General features: G+C 46.2%; 1 protein-coding gene across 1 annotated transcript; it reads right to left on the bottom strand.

The window, feature by feature from the left end:
* Positions 1–246: 246 nt before the first annotated feature.
* Positions 247–1,468, bottom strand: LOC148041621 (cyclin-dependent kinases regulatory subunit 2-like). The gene is made up of 4 exons (XM_087680999.1): positions 1,286–1,468; positions 938–998; positions 574–791; positions 247–488 (listed from the first exon to the last, which is right to left on the bottom strand). The coding sequence occupies exons 1-3, from the start codon at positions 1,336–1,338 to the stop codon at positions 621–623; spliced, it is 285 nt and encodes a 94-aa protein (XP_087537125.1). The 5' UTR covers positions 1,339–1,468; the 3' UTR covers positions 247–488; positions 574–620.
* Positions 1,469–15,967: the final 14,499 nt, after the last annotated feature.

Below are 15,967 nucleotides of genomic sequence, written 5' to 3'. Positions count from 1 at the left end.
CAGAGCACTGAGGAACATACACGAAGGTGCTCTCAAGGGTTGTGCAGGAAAATGCTATGACTAACAGCAGTTGACAAAGAATTACAGATAACTTGCTTGAGCGTTAGCTAAATGCAGAGTGATGAGACGCTGCATAAATCATCAACTCTCAACCTGGATCTAGTTGGATATCCGTTGACAGAACTACTATCGTAGAGTGCATTTCTCAACTCGAGGAAAAATAGCACAAAAACAAAATACATCCACTGACAAATTCTCTCGGTAGATAATGTCGGGTAGAAGTCCATGTAACCTCCAGCATAAAACAAATCAATTTACAAACAGTAACAAAGGTAATTCCAATCCCCATTATAAGAAGCAAGTGACTTCTTAAAGCAAATAATATACACGTGTTGCTAAACCCTTTCTACTCAAGGAAAGGCCTCGGCTCTGTCCTTCAAGGTCCAAGTTAGTTTGCGAGCCCGACTAGATCTGGACTAATTCAGTAACTGCAAAACAAGGCGAAGTTCGACAGACGCAAAGATATAGGAGAGGAAATATGACACAAATCTAAAACTGCCAGGTGCACAATACAAGCACTTGCTCAGCTTACTGAAGCACAAATAAGAGGCATCCTCCACTTATGCTTGCTGGGAAGAAGCAACTTGGGCCTGCTGCATTTGCTGTTGGGGTACAGCTTGCTGTTGATAATTCAATGGCCTCCTAAACAGCATGATATGCGGCTCGGGCCGATGGATCGCATAGTGGACCCAGCCACGAGACTGTTGAACTCCCAGGCTGCGCCATTCGTTCTTTCAACAAAAATAAAGGCACGTCTCAGAGAACGAATAAAGATGAATGATCATACTTATGCGTCAGGTCTAGATAACTTCAAACAGAGAAGAACGCATCACGTCCTTGGAGTATGGCAGCAACAGCATGAAGAAAAACCGCATACCTCTGAAAGAAGGCGATTCTTTGGAAGCACTTTGGCTATGTCTGGAGGTAATACCACGTGCCTGCAAATATCATCAAAAACTCACATCAACCACCAAATAGACTAGAAAAATAAGCCTGTTGAGCCTAAAAAAAGAGGCAAAGAAACGGTGAAAGATCTGCAGCCGAAGGTTTGTAGGATAAGTCGCGATCGAAGAGTTAAGGTTTAAAGAGTCAAGAAGCATTTAGTGATCGTCCATAGTCGCTAGGTCTAATGCAACATGAAGAGTACTTCCCGGCGAAGCTCCGATCCTTACAAACAGAAGAAGAGAAAGGAAGGAAGAAAAGGCAAAACAGGGAAAGAGCTTACCGATACTCATAGACATCGTCGAAATACTTCTCTGAGTACTGGATCTGCGGCATGCCGGCGTTGGGGCGCCTGTCTGTGCAAGCAAGGGAACCCTAAGGAGGCCCGCCGATGGCGCAGAAGAAGCAGCAAGCGCGACAGATAAGAGGATCTTGTGAGAGAGAGAGAGAAAGAGAGAGAGAGAAAGAGGTGGGAGGGAAGGCGTTATGTGATTTTCCCACCTTTTTTTGCCTTTATTAAAGTAAGATTTTTCTTAGCCAAGGATTTGAAAGTTGAAACATGCAGTGCTTAACGGTTTGCGTCGAGCTTTCAAATTTATGAACATGGCTGCTGCTTCTTATCTTTTACAGGCAATGAATCTAAGGTAATCACCAAACCATCGATTTATTGCTGAACCTATATATCAAGAGGGGATGACCCTAATCCTGAAGTTTTACACCTATATCTATATTGCATTATTATTTTCACCTCCATTTTATTCTTAAGCTTGACTGCTACATTATTATTTGAGCTACAGGTTCGGGAAGGTGTCAAGCACCAGGGAGCTCCCAAACCTAGCTCCCAAATCAAACTAAAGTGCTATTAATTGCTCACATGAGTGGAGACAGAGAGAAACGTAAGTGGCCATTTATCTCTCACATGATTGGGGGCAGAGAGAAACGTAATCTCTTTCCACCACCTCCTTCTCTCACTCTCACTCTCATAGGCAACAGGCAAGAGCAAAATAGGAGGACACAGGAGCAGGCAGGAGGATCAGCAGTGCACAGAGAGTCAGGAGCAGGCAGCAGGCAGATCAGTCCTCTCTCTCTCTCTCTCTCTCTCTCTCTCTCTCTATTAGTTGGTTAGTTAGTTAGTAGGTTGGTTAGTTGGATGGTTAGGTCAGTAAGTTTTGTCTTCTTTATTGTGAGTACATTGTTAACTTAGTTATGGATTGGTGCAGTTTAATTTATTGGTGCTTTGGTTTGCTTGGTACAATTTTGTTTGCGGGATTGGTCGTTGGGGCAGGTTTTTGACGATTATTATTCAGGTTGGTGATCTCTTGCCATGTTTGTTAGTTTATATGTTGTTTTTATTGGTTTGGTGTATGGGTCGGTTCGTTGGTTACGTTTCTCTTTCTTAGTTGGTTGGTTAGTTTAGGGTTAGTTGGTTAGTTTAGTTAGTATGTTAGTTGGTCAAGTAGTTACAGAGAAATATATATGATATTAGTTAGTCGAGTTAGCTATTAGCAAGTTCCATCTTCTTCTCTCACCTCTCTCTCTCTCTCTCTCTCTCTCTCATCTCCTTCCCCTCTTCTCTCTAGTTAGTAGGTTGGTTAGTTTAGGGTTAGTTGGTTAGTTTAGTTAGTATATCAGTTGGTCAAGTAGTTACAGAGAAATATATATGATATTAGTTAGTTGGGCTAGCTATTAGCAAGTCCCATTTTCTTCTCTCACCTCTGTCTATACTTCTTCTTCTCTAACCTCTCTCTCTCTCCCCTCTTCTCTCTCTCTCTGTGTCTCTTTCTTAGTTGGTTAGTTAGTTAGTAGGTTGGTTAGTTTAGTTAGTATTATGTTAGTTGGTCAAGTAGTTATGGAGAGAAATCTTCATCTTCTCTCTCTTTTTCTCACTTATTTTTCTTCTTCTTTTTTCTCTCTCTCTCTCCCTCCTCCTCTCTCTACCTCTTTCTCTCTTCTTCTTCTCTCTGTCTTAATCTCTCTCTCTCGTCTCCTTCTCCCTCTTCTCTCACCTCTCCTTCTTCTTCATCCCCCTTCTCTCTCTCTCTCTCTCTCTCTCTCTCTCTCTCTCTCTCTCTCTCTCTCTCTCTCTCTCTCTCTCTCTCTTTTCCTTAGTTGGTTAGTTAGTTAGTAGGTTACTTTTTCTCGCTTCTTTTTGTTCTTCTTCTTTTTTTCTCTCTCTCTCCTCTCCTTCTTCCTCCTCTATCTCTATGTCTCCTTCTTCTTCTTTGTCATTTTTTTCTTCATCCCCCTATTCTCTCTCAATGTCTCTCTTTCTTAGTTGGTTGGTTAGTTGGTAGGTTACTTTCGTTTAGGGTTAGTTGGTTAGTTTAGTTATATTACCTTATTATTGTCTATTAATATTTGGTTATTTAGTTAGGTGGAGAGAGAGAGACAGAGACAGAGACAGAGAGAGTAGGTTGGTTGTGTTGGTTACATTGGTTAGTTAGTGCATTGGTTGGTTGGTTAGGTGTAGAGAGAGGGAGAGGGAGAAGCAGAGAGAGAGAGAGGGTTAGTTGAACTTTTCCAGTATTAGATATGGGAGTTTTTGCTGTTTCTAAATTTTGAGAATATTTTATATATCCCTCAAGGTTAACACATACTTTTTGCCCAGTATGGAGGTTTCTGCAGCAAGCAAGAATATGTCTGGTAGAAGATATTATATAGTGCACTCCTAACGTGCAAATGAATATACGCAAAATAAAGGAGGTCACAAGGAAGAAGGCAGTTCGTCATGCACTTAAGCATGTTGGAGGGCATGATGGTTCCATTGGTTCCTTGAGGTTTATTTGTCACTTGGATGGGATTGAAAAGCAAATGACGACACTATTTCGGCATAAAAAAGCTTTGATTTCTATTTGTGAGAACATTGGTTACCATCTACAGAGGATTGAGAGAATGTTTGAAGAGAAATATGAAGGGCACCTTGCTAATGGAGTAACGATACAGGGTGAGTCAGAAGAGATCAGGGGTTATATAGGTGACATTTATGAACATATCCAAAAAAATTGGTGGCCGCATGTTGGATCTTTGGACGATCAAGAAGAGAAGTTGAAAGATCTTCTTAATAGTGCAGGTCGTATAGAGGATGGAGTACGTGAGTTGATTGCTCACAAGAATGAGAGCTTGGTTGCACCAGAGAACATTGCTCTTGATGTTCTTTACTAATGCTTCTTTGCCGTGGTTTGCTTCTTTACCGGAGAACATTGCTTCTTTGTCGTGGTTTGCTTAGTATATGTAATCCCTACAAGACTTCTTAAATGAATTGTTTGATGAAAATCTCCATTTTAAAACACATTGTGTGTGTCTTACAAATTATAAAACTACTTATAAACCATTTTAATAGTCTCTCTTTCTCTCTATTTCTCTATGTTTCTCTCTCCGATTACTATACAATTTTGCTAATGTGCTTTTGTAACTTAGATTGGATTAGATACATAGAATGATTGAAGCTTTGATATGTTGGGACATTTTGTATAGTTTGGTTTTGCAATTAGGGTACATATGCCTCACTCCGTCCCTCCCTCCCTCCCTCCCTCCCTCCCTCCCTCCCTCCCTCTCTCTCTCTCTCTCTCTCTCTCTCTCTCTCTCTCTCTCATATTTAGGTGGCTTATGTGTGGCTCCCTCAATGTGTATCTCACCCTCTCTCTCATTCTTCTCTCACACGCATACAAATACACTCTCTCCTCTCATTCTTCTTTGTGTTTTTTATCCTCCTCTTCTTTGTGATGTTGGGACACTTTATATAGTTTGGTTTTAGCAATTAGGATACATATGCCTCTCTCTCTTAGTGGGTTGGTACATATACCTCTCTCTCTTCACTATTGTGAGTTGGTAAGTTATTGTAAGCCATCTCAAAATATAGTCCTATGGGATTGGCACCAATAAGTATTTCGAGACTGGAGACACCTTCCTGTATAGGACATGTTCTTTTCTCTCAAGATCGTGCAGATGTACATGAATGAAGATCCATTGGTAGGGCCTTTAGGCAATGCATGGCTAGTGCTTGGTAAGTGCCATGTGTACATGATGGCACTCATGCATAGCGTACATATATTCTTTCATGCATTTAGGGTTTGTGGTTGAAAATGTGTCTATCACTTATGTCTTAAATAGCTTTGAAATTTATTTGTTGTGCGACTCTTATGTTATCTTTAAAGTTTGGTATAGCCATGGAACAAAATGAAGCCATGGGAGATATTCCCGATGTACTACTTTCAACTCCATTGAATGTAGTGGATTCAGTTGAATTAAACAAAATGGCAACGACATCATCTATTCGACGCTTGCAAGATTAGAGCCATTTACATGGGTATGGAAGATAGTTGCTTTAATTGTGATTGCATCAAAGTGCTACTATATGTATTTTTGGAGATGATTGTTTATATATTTCATTGTAGCCAACGTATGGGCTCTAATAGAATGAATGTGTGAAAAATGAAAGAGGTGGCAAGGGGACAAGAGGCGCATGTTGCTAAATGTACAAGAGCTACAAAGATTCAAAGAAACTTGAGGGCTACTTCAAGCGCTTCGGACTTTAAAAAACTTGAGGCTAGGATGAATGAGTTGATGAAAATGTAGACAAGTTTATGTGCATGTGTTGATCATGCACTTGCCATGTACTCAATGGAGTTACATGAATAGGCTAAAGGTTTGTATGGTGTTGTGTGTGAGACAAAGCACACACAAGGTGTTCTCCAGCAAGTGTCGACTGATTTGGGTGGTGAAGTAAGGGCACTTTCAGCAATTATTTCTGAGACAAGTAGATTAATGAATCTACTGGTGAATGAAATGTGGGCTTTGATCTAGGGGCTTGGAGATGACCACAAACATGTGATTTTGTGGGAGCTTTCGCTCAACCGCCAAGACCCACGGACCGCTTATTGTTTCGAGCGTTCCAAGCGAGCTCTAATAGCTATCTCTCACCTAGCCAACGCGCCGTTGATCCTACGAGTGTAGTGAGCTTACCTTGATGCTTGATCGAGTACCCTCCTCTCCCTTGCACTCCGATAGCTCCACGATTCTTGATGCTAGCTCAAGCATCCTCAAGCCTCCTCCATCTCCAAGCTCCATCCTCCATAGCCGCGCGTGCAAGAGAAGAGAAGAGAAGAAGAGAAGAGGAGATGGTGAAGAGCTTCACCCTCTTGATCCCTCACTCCCACACACACTCACTCCCTCACACTCTCACACTCCCTCTCTCAAGAGCACACATAAGCAAGAGGGAGAGAAGAAGAGAGGAAGAAGAAGACTCTTTTGCCACACATCAAAGAATGAGCTTCTCATTCACTTTTCAACTTTATATACAAAGCCCTAAATCCTTTTTGGGCGGTCATTCCCTTTTCCCTCTTTTACATGGCCGACCGTAGCTTAGGCTCTTTTTCCTATTTCCGACCATTCTAATTTATCCTATTCCCAACTAATACGTACACTTTGTACAGAAGCGAGCCTGGCACTCTTTTACAAAGATTCGGGGGCGCTCCCACATTTTAATGGTGCGTCCTTTTACTCTTTTGTTGTCTCGGGATGACACCGAGGCTTTTTGAGGGTCGTGCCCGGACATTTAAAGTTTTCGCAGTTTGGTTACCGGTCAAGGTGCCTTCTTTTGCTTTTATCATGCGTCTTTTTTGCTATTTCTTTTTTTTTTTCTATTTTTTGCTCCTCTGTGCTGCGAGAAACACGGTAACATTACCCCCCTCCTAGCCAAGTGCCAGTCCCATGGCACTGCGGTGGGACGTAGTGGCTAGTTAGGTCGGCTGCTAGGCGGAATAGGTAGGTGGATGACACTACTTCCAAGGTGGTTGGGCGAATGATAGGTGATGGAGTTTAAGGACGATGACCAGGAAAGATTCCGGCGTGCTTTAGGCTCCATGAAGATACTTAGCATCTTTCACACTGTTGTGGCGGCCCTTATGTAGCCGGTCATCTTTTGAGTATCAGAAACACTTGAAGCAATAAGCAATCCCTTAGGAGGATGGTATTGGAGGGATTTATTCTAGAGAAACCCCCTGAACGTTGTTTGCCTTGAAAATCCATGGCTTTGATTGAAGATCCTTGTCTTTGAGTTGAAGGTCTTCAGGCTTGTGGAATCAATAAGCGATCCGTAGATCTGGAGGCGTTGGGCATGGATCATTGGAATATGAGGTTCCAAGATCTATACCAATGGCAGTTCTACCTTGACTTGGTTCAATCATGGTAGCCATCAGTAGGCAGATGGCTGGATGCCGGCACATGAAAATAAGTTTTGGTTATAAAGGATGCCGTGGGTGATCCTCTTCCACGGAGTAACCATTTCTTGAAACTCGAACATAACCTGCAAGAAAAGTTGTGCACTCCCTAAGGGTGTGTATCTGTCTCACCGTGTAGTGTGTGGTGCTTGTGGTAGTGGAACTGGGAGATGGGTTTAACCTTGGGCAAGCCCTTGGTAACGTCCCACACTTGAGGACCCAATTCGTGCTTCGTTGGAGGTGCGGTGCAAGTCTTAGGGTGACAGGTCTGAAAGTCCTGCCCTTGATGTGCCCTAAGTGTGAAGTGGGGAGGGGACTAGGGAGAACCCTAGGTGCAGTGACTGTGGTGCTTCTTTCTTCTTTTTCTTCTCTTTAAAAAAAAAAAAAAAAACATAAAGAGGCGTATACATGGAGACATGTGATACAAGGGCATGACGGGAGTTTACTCCTCGTCATCCGAATGGTGGGTAGGGGATGGCGAAGGGCGGGGGGCCTTGTTAAGGAATCTACGACTCAACAAGTAGCCCTCAAGGTTGAGGCGGGTTTTGAGAGTGGTGGTAGAAAGGAAGGGGTGGTTGCACTAGGTGAATTTGCTGTCGCTCATATCTTCGAGCAGTGCAACACAGAAGGATAGCAAAAGAGAAGCACGCATCATGAGGCGAGTCATGGTGCTGCTATCTATGGCGTTGGGGTCAAAGTAGAGGGGTGGGAGGTGGCGTTCTTGAGGTGCGGGCTCTTGGTGGACTAGGATCCTAATTAGTCTAAGATAATTACAAGTGGTTATGAAGGCGGGGTCAGGACAGGAGGTGAACTCGCTAAGAAATCTATCTATAGAGCTGTACAAATCAGGGAGGATAAAGAGAAGGGCATCCCTATGGGAGGTGCTATTGGTGTTATAGATAATGGAAAAGTCGAACCTATCGTGGATGGATGGATTAAAGTCGATCCCTACCCTTCGAGGATACGGCATGAAAGTAGGGTTGTTTCTCTCAGAAGGGAGGGTGTTAGAAAATGCCATCCATGCGTCAAGGTTGACGTCAAAAATGCGTCTTCTCTAGGTGGGTTGGCAATTATAGCCTTCCACCGATCTAGGCACCTAGAGGACTTTATCCTGCCAAAATTCGTGGTCCTCGACTCCCCAAGCAGTTGGGTGGGCCTCTCACTCCACTAACCACTTGGGCTTGAGCCTTGCACCCATAGCGATGACGTCATTTACAAGTTGAATGGGCATTACTCTGTTCAAGGTAGCGGGAAACTCAAAGCTCAAGTCAAAGGGGTCACGGTTATATTCCTGCTATTCCCAGATAATCAATTCGGCATGGAATTTAGCAGGGGGATCTTGAGGGCGCGGTAGAAGAGGGGCAGGCTGTCTTGGAACAGGTCTAACATTCAGCTTTTTCCTTGCCTTCTCTACCATTTCTTTCATGCGGTTAGCCTGGGCTGCTTTTCTATCAACAGATATATCAGGGGGCTGCACTTCCTCTTGTTGTGGCTGAGGGGGTGGTGGGACGTATTCCTCCTCCTGAGGTCCCAGATCAAACTCCGGTTCACCCCCTTCTACTTGCGCGTCTTCTTGTGCCTTCGCCTCTGTGAAACCGAGTTCATCTATTTCCTGCGCCGTCAGGCCTACCTGTGCGAGATATCTTCTTTGCTCCTCTAGGCTCTACGGCAGGCCTCCTAGTTGCAGTGGCACGTGCAGGCCTACTGTTAGAGCTCTATGTGCAATGGTTAGCTTCTTCTGCAGGCTGATCATTGACTTCGTTTCCTTCCGGTTTGGTAGAGTGGAACAGTGTATTGAGGAAGGTGTGCTGCTGTAGCCAACATGGAGAGCTGGGCCGCCTCTGCCTAATTCTCAGCTAGTACCCTATCTCCTTCAGCTTTGGCTAGCTGGCGTGCCAAGTCCCGTATTCTCCCCTCATTGTGATCAGCCCATTCTTTTGCTCTTTTTTCCATATCTTCCAGGCTCTCCCCCTAATGGAGGGTCATAGCCATGAGTTACTGCTGGGCCTCGAGCTCACGGTGCAGGCGGGACTACTCCTGGCGTTCATCGGCGATCTGTGCATTGAGCTGGTCTTGCTTCGCCTGCATCCTTCGCACCTACTCTTCCCTTAATTGGTCCAGCTCTGTAGCCTCCTGTCTGATCTTGTCAAGCTGGCTTTGTGCTTCCAGGTTGATTGCAGATAACTGATCATTCTTGCGCCGCAGGTGAGCATTGGTCTCCCTCTCCCCGTTGAGACGCTCCATCAAGATTTTTCTCCTTCCTTCCCAAGTAGCGTCATGTTCCTTCAGGGCCTTTAATTCCTCTGCATCCTTATTGCTGGCTTCCTCCTTGAGCGCAGCGATCTCCCTTTGGTATTATGTTATCTGGTTTGTTCTCTCCAGCTGGAGAGCGGCTCTTGATTCTCGTTCTACTGCCAACTCCTCCACGGTTGTCCTCCTTTCTTCCCTGGCCCTTTCTAACTGTGAGAGCAGCTCCTTAACATATTCGACGTATTGTCCTGCTGGAGGTGGGGGGTGGGGCATGGTGGTGGTGGTGACAATGTCTTCTGTTTTTTGCCTCTTCAGCTCCGGCCTTGGCTCCAGATTAGCTGTGGCTGCCCTTTTGACTCCTGATGTTGGAGTGGCCATGGCCGCTTCTCTTGCCAGCTCCCACTCTACCAAGAATTGTAGCCAAGTGACCACATTGCTCTCATCAACTTTTGGGGTGAAACCTTGGGTGGTGGTGGCAGTGGGTGTCGTCATAATAGGAGTGGCTGGCATGGAAGGTATGAAGAGGGGGAGAGTTGGCATCATCAGATCTTTTCCTTTTTCTTCCGCTGGGGGCAGGGGTGTGATCTTCGGCACACTAGTACTGGAACCAGGTGCCTCTGTTCTGTCCAGGCTTTCCGCGCCTTCCTCGTCTCTTTTATGCTGCTCCTCGATGGAGCGACGGGTGGCCAGCTCTATTTCTTCCTCTTCCTTCCTTCTCAGCTCCTCTTCGGTCTTCTTTTTTCTCTCCTCATCATCCTTGACTAACTCCCTTCGAGCCCTCTCCAGATCTTTCTTTTCTTTCTTCTTTCGCTCCTCTTTTCTTTTTCCATGCAGGGCTTTGGTTCATTGTTCCGCGTGCCTCTGTGGGGTGCCCTGGGATTCTCCCTCTTTGTCTGCGTCAGTCTCCATTTCATCTGACGATCTTCGCTGCTCTTCTCTGTGAGGTGGGGATTGTGACAATGATTCGTCACTTCCTTCGTCGCCCCCCTTCTTGTCTTCTCCTTCTCGTCCTTGCCCTAGTGCTTCTTGGATGATGGTTGTAAGGACACCTCCAAACCCTATGGTTGTGGCTTTGGAGGATGATGCCTTGCGGGTTGATCAGGACGACAGGGACTCCCCTCCAACGGCTCTTCCTCCTGTTGCCAGGGCCTTAGCCGAAGCCTCTATTGTTTTCCTCACAAATCCATTAAGGTTCACCTCGTCCAGCGATTGCGCCGCAATGCTGTCGAGCAGAGGTACGTTGATTCGGCTCATTATGCTGTTGTACCTCTGGCTTGAGAACGAGGCGTGCACCATCTTTCCCTGCAACTGGATTTCTGGGTTAGGGATGTCCGCCAGGCTAATCCCATCATTGGTATGGACCTTCACTTTGTCCATTCCCAACATGGCGTAGATGTCTCTTTTCGGCTTTCTTTTCACCTTATTCGGCAACCCTAGTGCCCTTTCCACCAACTCGGGGGTCAGCTCGATCTGCACCTGTCTGGTGGCTTCATTGTCGTACACCGTGATGGTGCCTCTGTTCCTATTGAAGGTGCGCAAGAAGTCAACGCATTGGGTGTAGTTCACCCTCTAGCCCACTACGTCTAGGTACTTCTGCAGGTGGCACTGATCTATGATTCGGCGTACTGCCGGCTCTTCGATGGCCACGTCTTCAAGGTTGAAGACGTGACGGAACTTCAACTAGTTGAAGGCTCTCGTCTCCACCGTAAGGCCGTACTTTGCTTGCTCCTCCTCCGAGAAGGGGAGCTTGCCCGCTTTGTCCTGGCTTGCCATGATCGCGACCTGCAAGTTCAGCCATTTCCACTTTTAGTACTTTTTGACAACTAAATTACTAGAGGAATAAAAGCGTGGCAGATTTTATTAAACATAGCCTTAACTTTGCTTCTCAGACTTTTACCATTACATCTTACCCTTTCATTTCAAATTTAATTGACGTTTCATACTTGGTTTACTTTTTAGATTTCCCTTGTTTATTTTTAACGTTCCACCTTATTACCCCCTTCCCCCTTTGGAACGAGAAAAATCCGTCCCAGGATTGGAGGTTGCGAGGCTAAGGGCGTTCAGCATAAAGGATGTCGGTCTACTTGTGCAGGAGCCAGGCGTAGAAGTTGGGGTTATACTCTAGCTGAGCTTCCCTGTCTAATTCGAATGGGCAGATACCGACATGCGTAATGTATGTCAGAACATCAGTTAGGAGATTGCTAGAATTGACCCTACTTGCAATGTGGAGCTCTTTCTCTGTTAAGAGGCGGTCAAGATAGGGGTGCCCCTTGATGTGCTCATCCATGGGTTGCCCACGGAGAGTGGTTAACACTCTATACGAGGTAGGCACGACGTAAGTGGGATCATACTCGGCTGTTTTGATGGCTCGGCGTTGGTCATTATGCGACATCCGTCAACCTCCCATTGCAACCTAAGAGTGTACCATTGCCTCAAGAAGGGTGATCCAGTATCAGGAAGGTGGGATAACCTTGCGATCTCTTGGTCAGTGATAGCAGAAGTGGTCCGTGGATCATATGACGTAATGAGACGTTGCTTGATGGCTTACTCTTTAGAGACCTCGCTACCGAGCAACTCAGCAGGCAGAGCGAGAAGCCTGTGCAAAGGCGAATTCAAAAGTCTCCCAAGAGCAAGGCATATTGCGCACTTCCGTTGCAAAGGGTTCCTCTAATAGACCCAAGTCCAAGTGGTCATAGCTGAGGACTAGCGACAAGAAGGTGGCATCGAGCCGTTTAATGCAGTCCACCGCATCATCTCCGGTGTCCTCCGCAAGGTCAGCGGCTAGCGCTAGAAATGACTTTCGTTCATAGGAGGGCGTAAGGCTGATTGGCGGTTGAGGTTTACTAGAACTAGAGGCTTTGATAGTGCATAATTGCCGTTGGGAGTTTTCTTGAGCCTGCAACCGGGCTGTTTGGAAGATGGGCGGGTTAGGGTCAGTCATAACAGCTGGGCTGCTGCAGTCGGCTTTGCTGCGGAGAGTCGGATTGACTTGGTCAGATGATGCCAACTCTGACGGTGGCTGTTGCTTGGGCCAATAGGTTTGTGCGACTCTCTTGGGCTGAAGCGTAGATGAGTCGGATGGTTGGGGTTCTGGAGAGCACTGCAACCTATGGCTTTGAGGTGTTGGGGGACATGGGCTGATCAAACTTGAGGGTGGCGTATGACTAGTGCCTTTGGTCGCAGGGGCCTTAGGGATCCACAGTCAGACATTTCCCTCATAGTAGCCTTGCACACGCAAGAGGGTTTTAGGGACCCATATTTGCTTAATCACGCGGCTCTTCCAGTGATTGCTTCTTGGCCTCCCAGGTTTAGAGTTTCGGGTCTTATGTGGGTAGGAGCGTCGACTCCTAGGCAATTGTTGCGGCTGTTTAGGCACCCATTGAAAGCGAAGCTGTTGAACCCTTGCTTTGGTTGCTGCAGGCTGTGGTTTATGGAAGTCGGGGAGCTGCAGACACACACTACCCCCCTCCTTAATCTTGCCTACGAATGTTTCTATCGGTGGCTCTACGAACAGTGATGGTGTCGCGCAGCCCTTGCTGAAAGCTGTGACAATGCGCACGTTGCCGATTGCTAGGTGGATGTCCTGCGACTTATAATCAACATTGCAGTGAGTCTGCTTTTTGAAGGTTCGCCCGAGTAGCGACTCCATGCATGTGTCTGTAGCACTGGACAACACATAAAACAACATTGCAACAGTCTCAGACTCGATAGAAACGGCGACTCTGCACTTGCCGAGAAGTGCGTAAGATTGAGCCCCATATGGGCTTAATTTGGCAGTTGTGGGTTGAAGTAGTGGTTTGCCAAGTTGGATCCAATGCTTATGGGTTAAGACATTGAAGCCTGTTCCCTCATCGATCAAGGCGTTGAAAGCGCACGTTTGCTTGGTAGTGACCGTGACACGGAGGTAAGTGGGTTCTATAGCTTCCTCATCATCATCGTTGATTTCAATGATTGTGGCTACTCGTATTTTGATCGGCACTTCTAACATTGGTGGCTCATGCAAAGGATGAGTGGGAGGGAAGTACTTCTTGACACGACTGCCATTAAAGAAGCCTATTCCTTCACCATCCAGGGTCTCAAGCTCGACATTGCCGATTCGGCTAATTGCCCGAACCTTGAAGGGTCCGAGACCTCTGAATTTTATCTTTTGCTTATGTTCTTTAATTGAGTAGAGGAGCACTAAGTCACCTTGTTCAAACTCGCCCTGCTTGACATGCATGTCAAACTAGCTCTTGCATTGGGCTTTCTCGCAAATAAGCGCGTCTCTGATAGGCGTTCCAGCTCGACCAGGCATTGCGTCCATGCTTCCTTCCCTTCCCATCGTTCTTGAAGTGCCACTCTTAGGCTAGGAACGAAGAATTCTAATGGTAGAATTGCTTCAGTCCTATAAGTCAGCCTAAAGGGGGTTTGGCCGACAACCGTTTTATAAGTTGTGCGGTAGGCCCACAAGGCTACCATCAACTTGTTGTCCCAGTCGCTTCGTGAGGCTGAGACTATTTTAGTCAGGACGTTGATAAGAATTTTGTTAATTGATTCTGCCTGGCCATTAGCCTGAGGGTAGTATGGTGAGGATTTGCGATGGATGATGAGAAAGGTGGATATGAGATGTGCTATCACTTCGTTGATGAAGTGTGTGCCTTGGTTGCTAACCAGTTCGATGGGGCAACCGAAGCGCGAGATCACTTGCTCCCATAAGAACTTGGCAGTCGTCCTAGCGTCGTTTTTTCGTGTGGCTCTTGCCTCTACCCATTTCGTGAGGTAATCCATGGCCACCACGATGTACTTGGCTTGTGAGTACTGCGCCGCAGGGCTGATGGGTCCTATTAAGTCAATTCCCCATTTTTCGAAGGATTGACGAGTAATAATTGGGGTTAACTCCATTTGATCCTTACGAATTAGGACTTTTGTCCGTTGGCACTTGTCACAATGCTTGACGAATCACTTGGCGTCGCAGAAAAGTGTGGGCCACCATAGTTGGGACTGCAGCACCTTCCGTGCTATCATGTCTCCACTAAAGTGTCCTCCTGCAATGTCGTTGTGCACCTCTGAGAGCACATTGTGCATCTCATGCTCACAACGCACCTACGCAGTAATCCATCTTGCCCTAGCCTATAGAGTTGGCCTACAATCAGCTGGTAGGGCTGGATCTTCGGGATCAAGCGCCTAAGTCGTGCCTTTTCTATTGGTCGCTCAGGTAGTCCGTGCTCGAGCACTTGGACTATGTCGTCTGCCCAGTATGGTGTCAGATCAGCCTTAAATAGATCTATCTCGCTGGATAGGTGGAATAAGTGGGCGTCAGGTAACTCATCAATGATGCCTTGTCTAGTGGCTTCTCTTGTGGGTATGCGGGACATATGATCAGCCATGTAATGCTGTTTTTCCTTTCATACCACCATGGAGAAATCAAACTCTAGGAGCAGGAGGAGGCATCGCGCTATGCGCCCTGTAGCACAAGGTTTGTTCACTAAATAGAGCAGGGCTTGATGGTCCACAAAGAAGATGAAAGGTGTGGCCAATAGATAATGCCGAAATTTCTTCACGACGAACACCATGGCTAACCCCTCCCTTTCTGTTGTCGAGTAATTCATCTCCTTCTCAGTGAGTTGTCTGCTAGCAAAGCTCGCTAGGTAATCTAAGTTATGCTCACCAGGTTGGCACAACACTACCCCCACAGCAAACTTGGAAGCATTGATGTGCATGTGGAAGGTAATGGTCCAATCTAGGGCTCGTAGAATTGGTGCTGTTGTTAGAGCCTTTTTCAAATCTTCGTATGCCCGTTGGCATGCCTCAGTCCACTCGAAGACAATCAGCAGCTTGTACAATGGCTTGACGATCAGCGCGTAGTTCAGCACAAACCACCGATAGTATCCTGTGTGACCTAAGAAGCATTGAACTCCCTTGTAATTAATTGGGGGTGGAAGGTCAACAATAACCCTGACCTTCGAGAAGTCAGTGGCAATGCCGTTCTTTGACACCACGTGTCCTAAGATGCATCCGTGTTTTACCCAAAACTGACATTTCAAGGGGTTCAAGGAGAGACGATATAAGCGGCACCGTTCAAAGACTACGCGGAGTTTGTCTAAGTGTTCGATCCAAGTCGAATGGACACACAGATCGTCGACAAAGACCTCTAACTCCTTGAGAAGCATGTCCTTAAAGATGGTGCACATGAGACGTTGAAAGGTGCGGGGGCATTGGTCAACCCGAAGGGCATGACTATGTATGCAAAGACGCCCCACTCCGTGGCAAAGGCGGTCTTATGCCTACCTGTAGGATGTACTTGCACCTGGTTGTACCCTGAGAAGCCATCCAGAAAACTGTAGGCTTCCTTGCTTGCCATCCTCTCAAGCATGTGCTCAGTGTATGGCAAGGGATAGTTGTCTCTCTTCGTAGCAGCGTTCACCTTCTTGTAATTGACACATACTCGAATTTTGCCGTTCTTCTTCATCACAATGACTATGGGTGATACCCAGTCTGTGTGCTCAATTTCGTAAATG

Source organism: Lygodium microphyllum, chromosome 1, assembly GCF_053477565.2.
Source record: "Lygodium microphyllum isolate KBCC chromosome 1, Lygodium_microphyllum_v1.1.10, whole genome shotgun sequence".
Lineage (NCBI taxonomy): Eukaryota > Viridiplantae > Streptophyta > Polypodiopsida > Schizaeales > Lygodiaceae > Lygodium > Lygodium microphyllum.
The sequence above is the reverse complement of the archived record's forward strand: the minus strand, read 5'-3'. Positions and strand labels throughout refer to the sequence as shown.

Excerpts from the sequence above, each read along its gene's own strand:
- LOC148041621 (XM_087680999.1), bottom strand. The coding sequence starts at position 1,338 with ATGCCGCAGATCCAGTACTCAGAGAAGTATTTCGACGATGTCTATGAG. Across the intron at positions 999-1,285 it reads GACGATGTCTATGAGTATCG|GCACGTGGTATTACCTCCAG; the intron begins GTAAGCTCTTTC and ends TGATATTTGCAG. Across the intron at positions 792-937 it reads AGAATCGCCTTCTTTCAGAG|AACGAATGGCGCAGCCTGGG; the intron begins GTATGCGGTTTT and ends TTTTGTTGAAAG.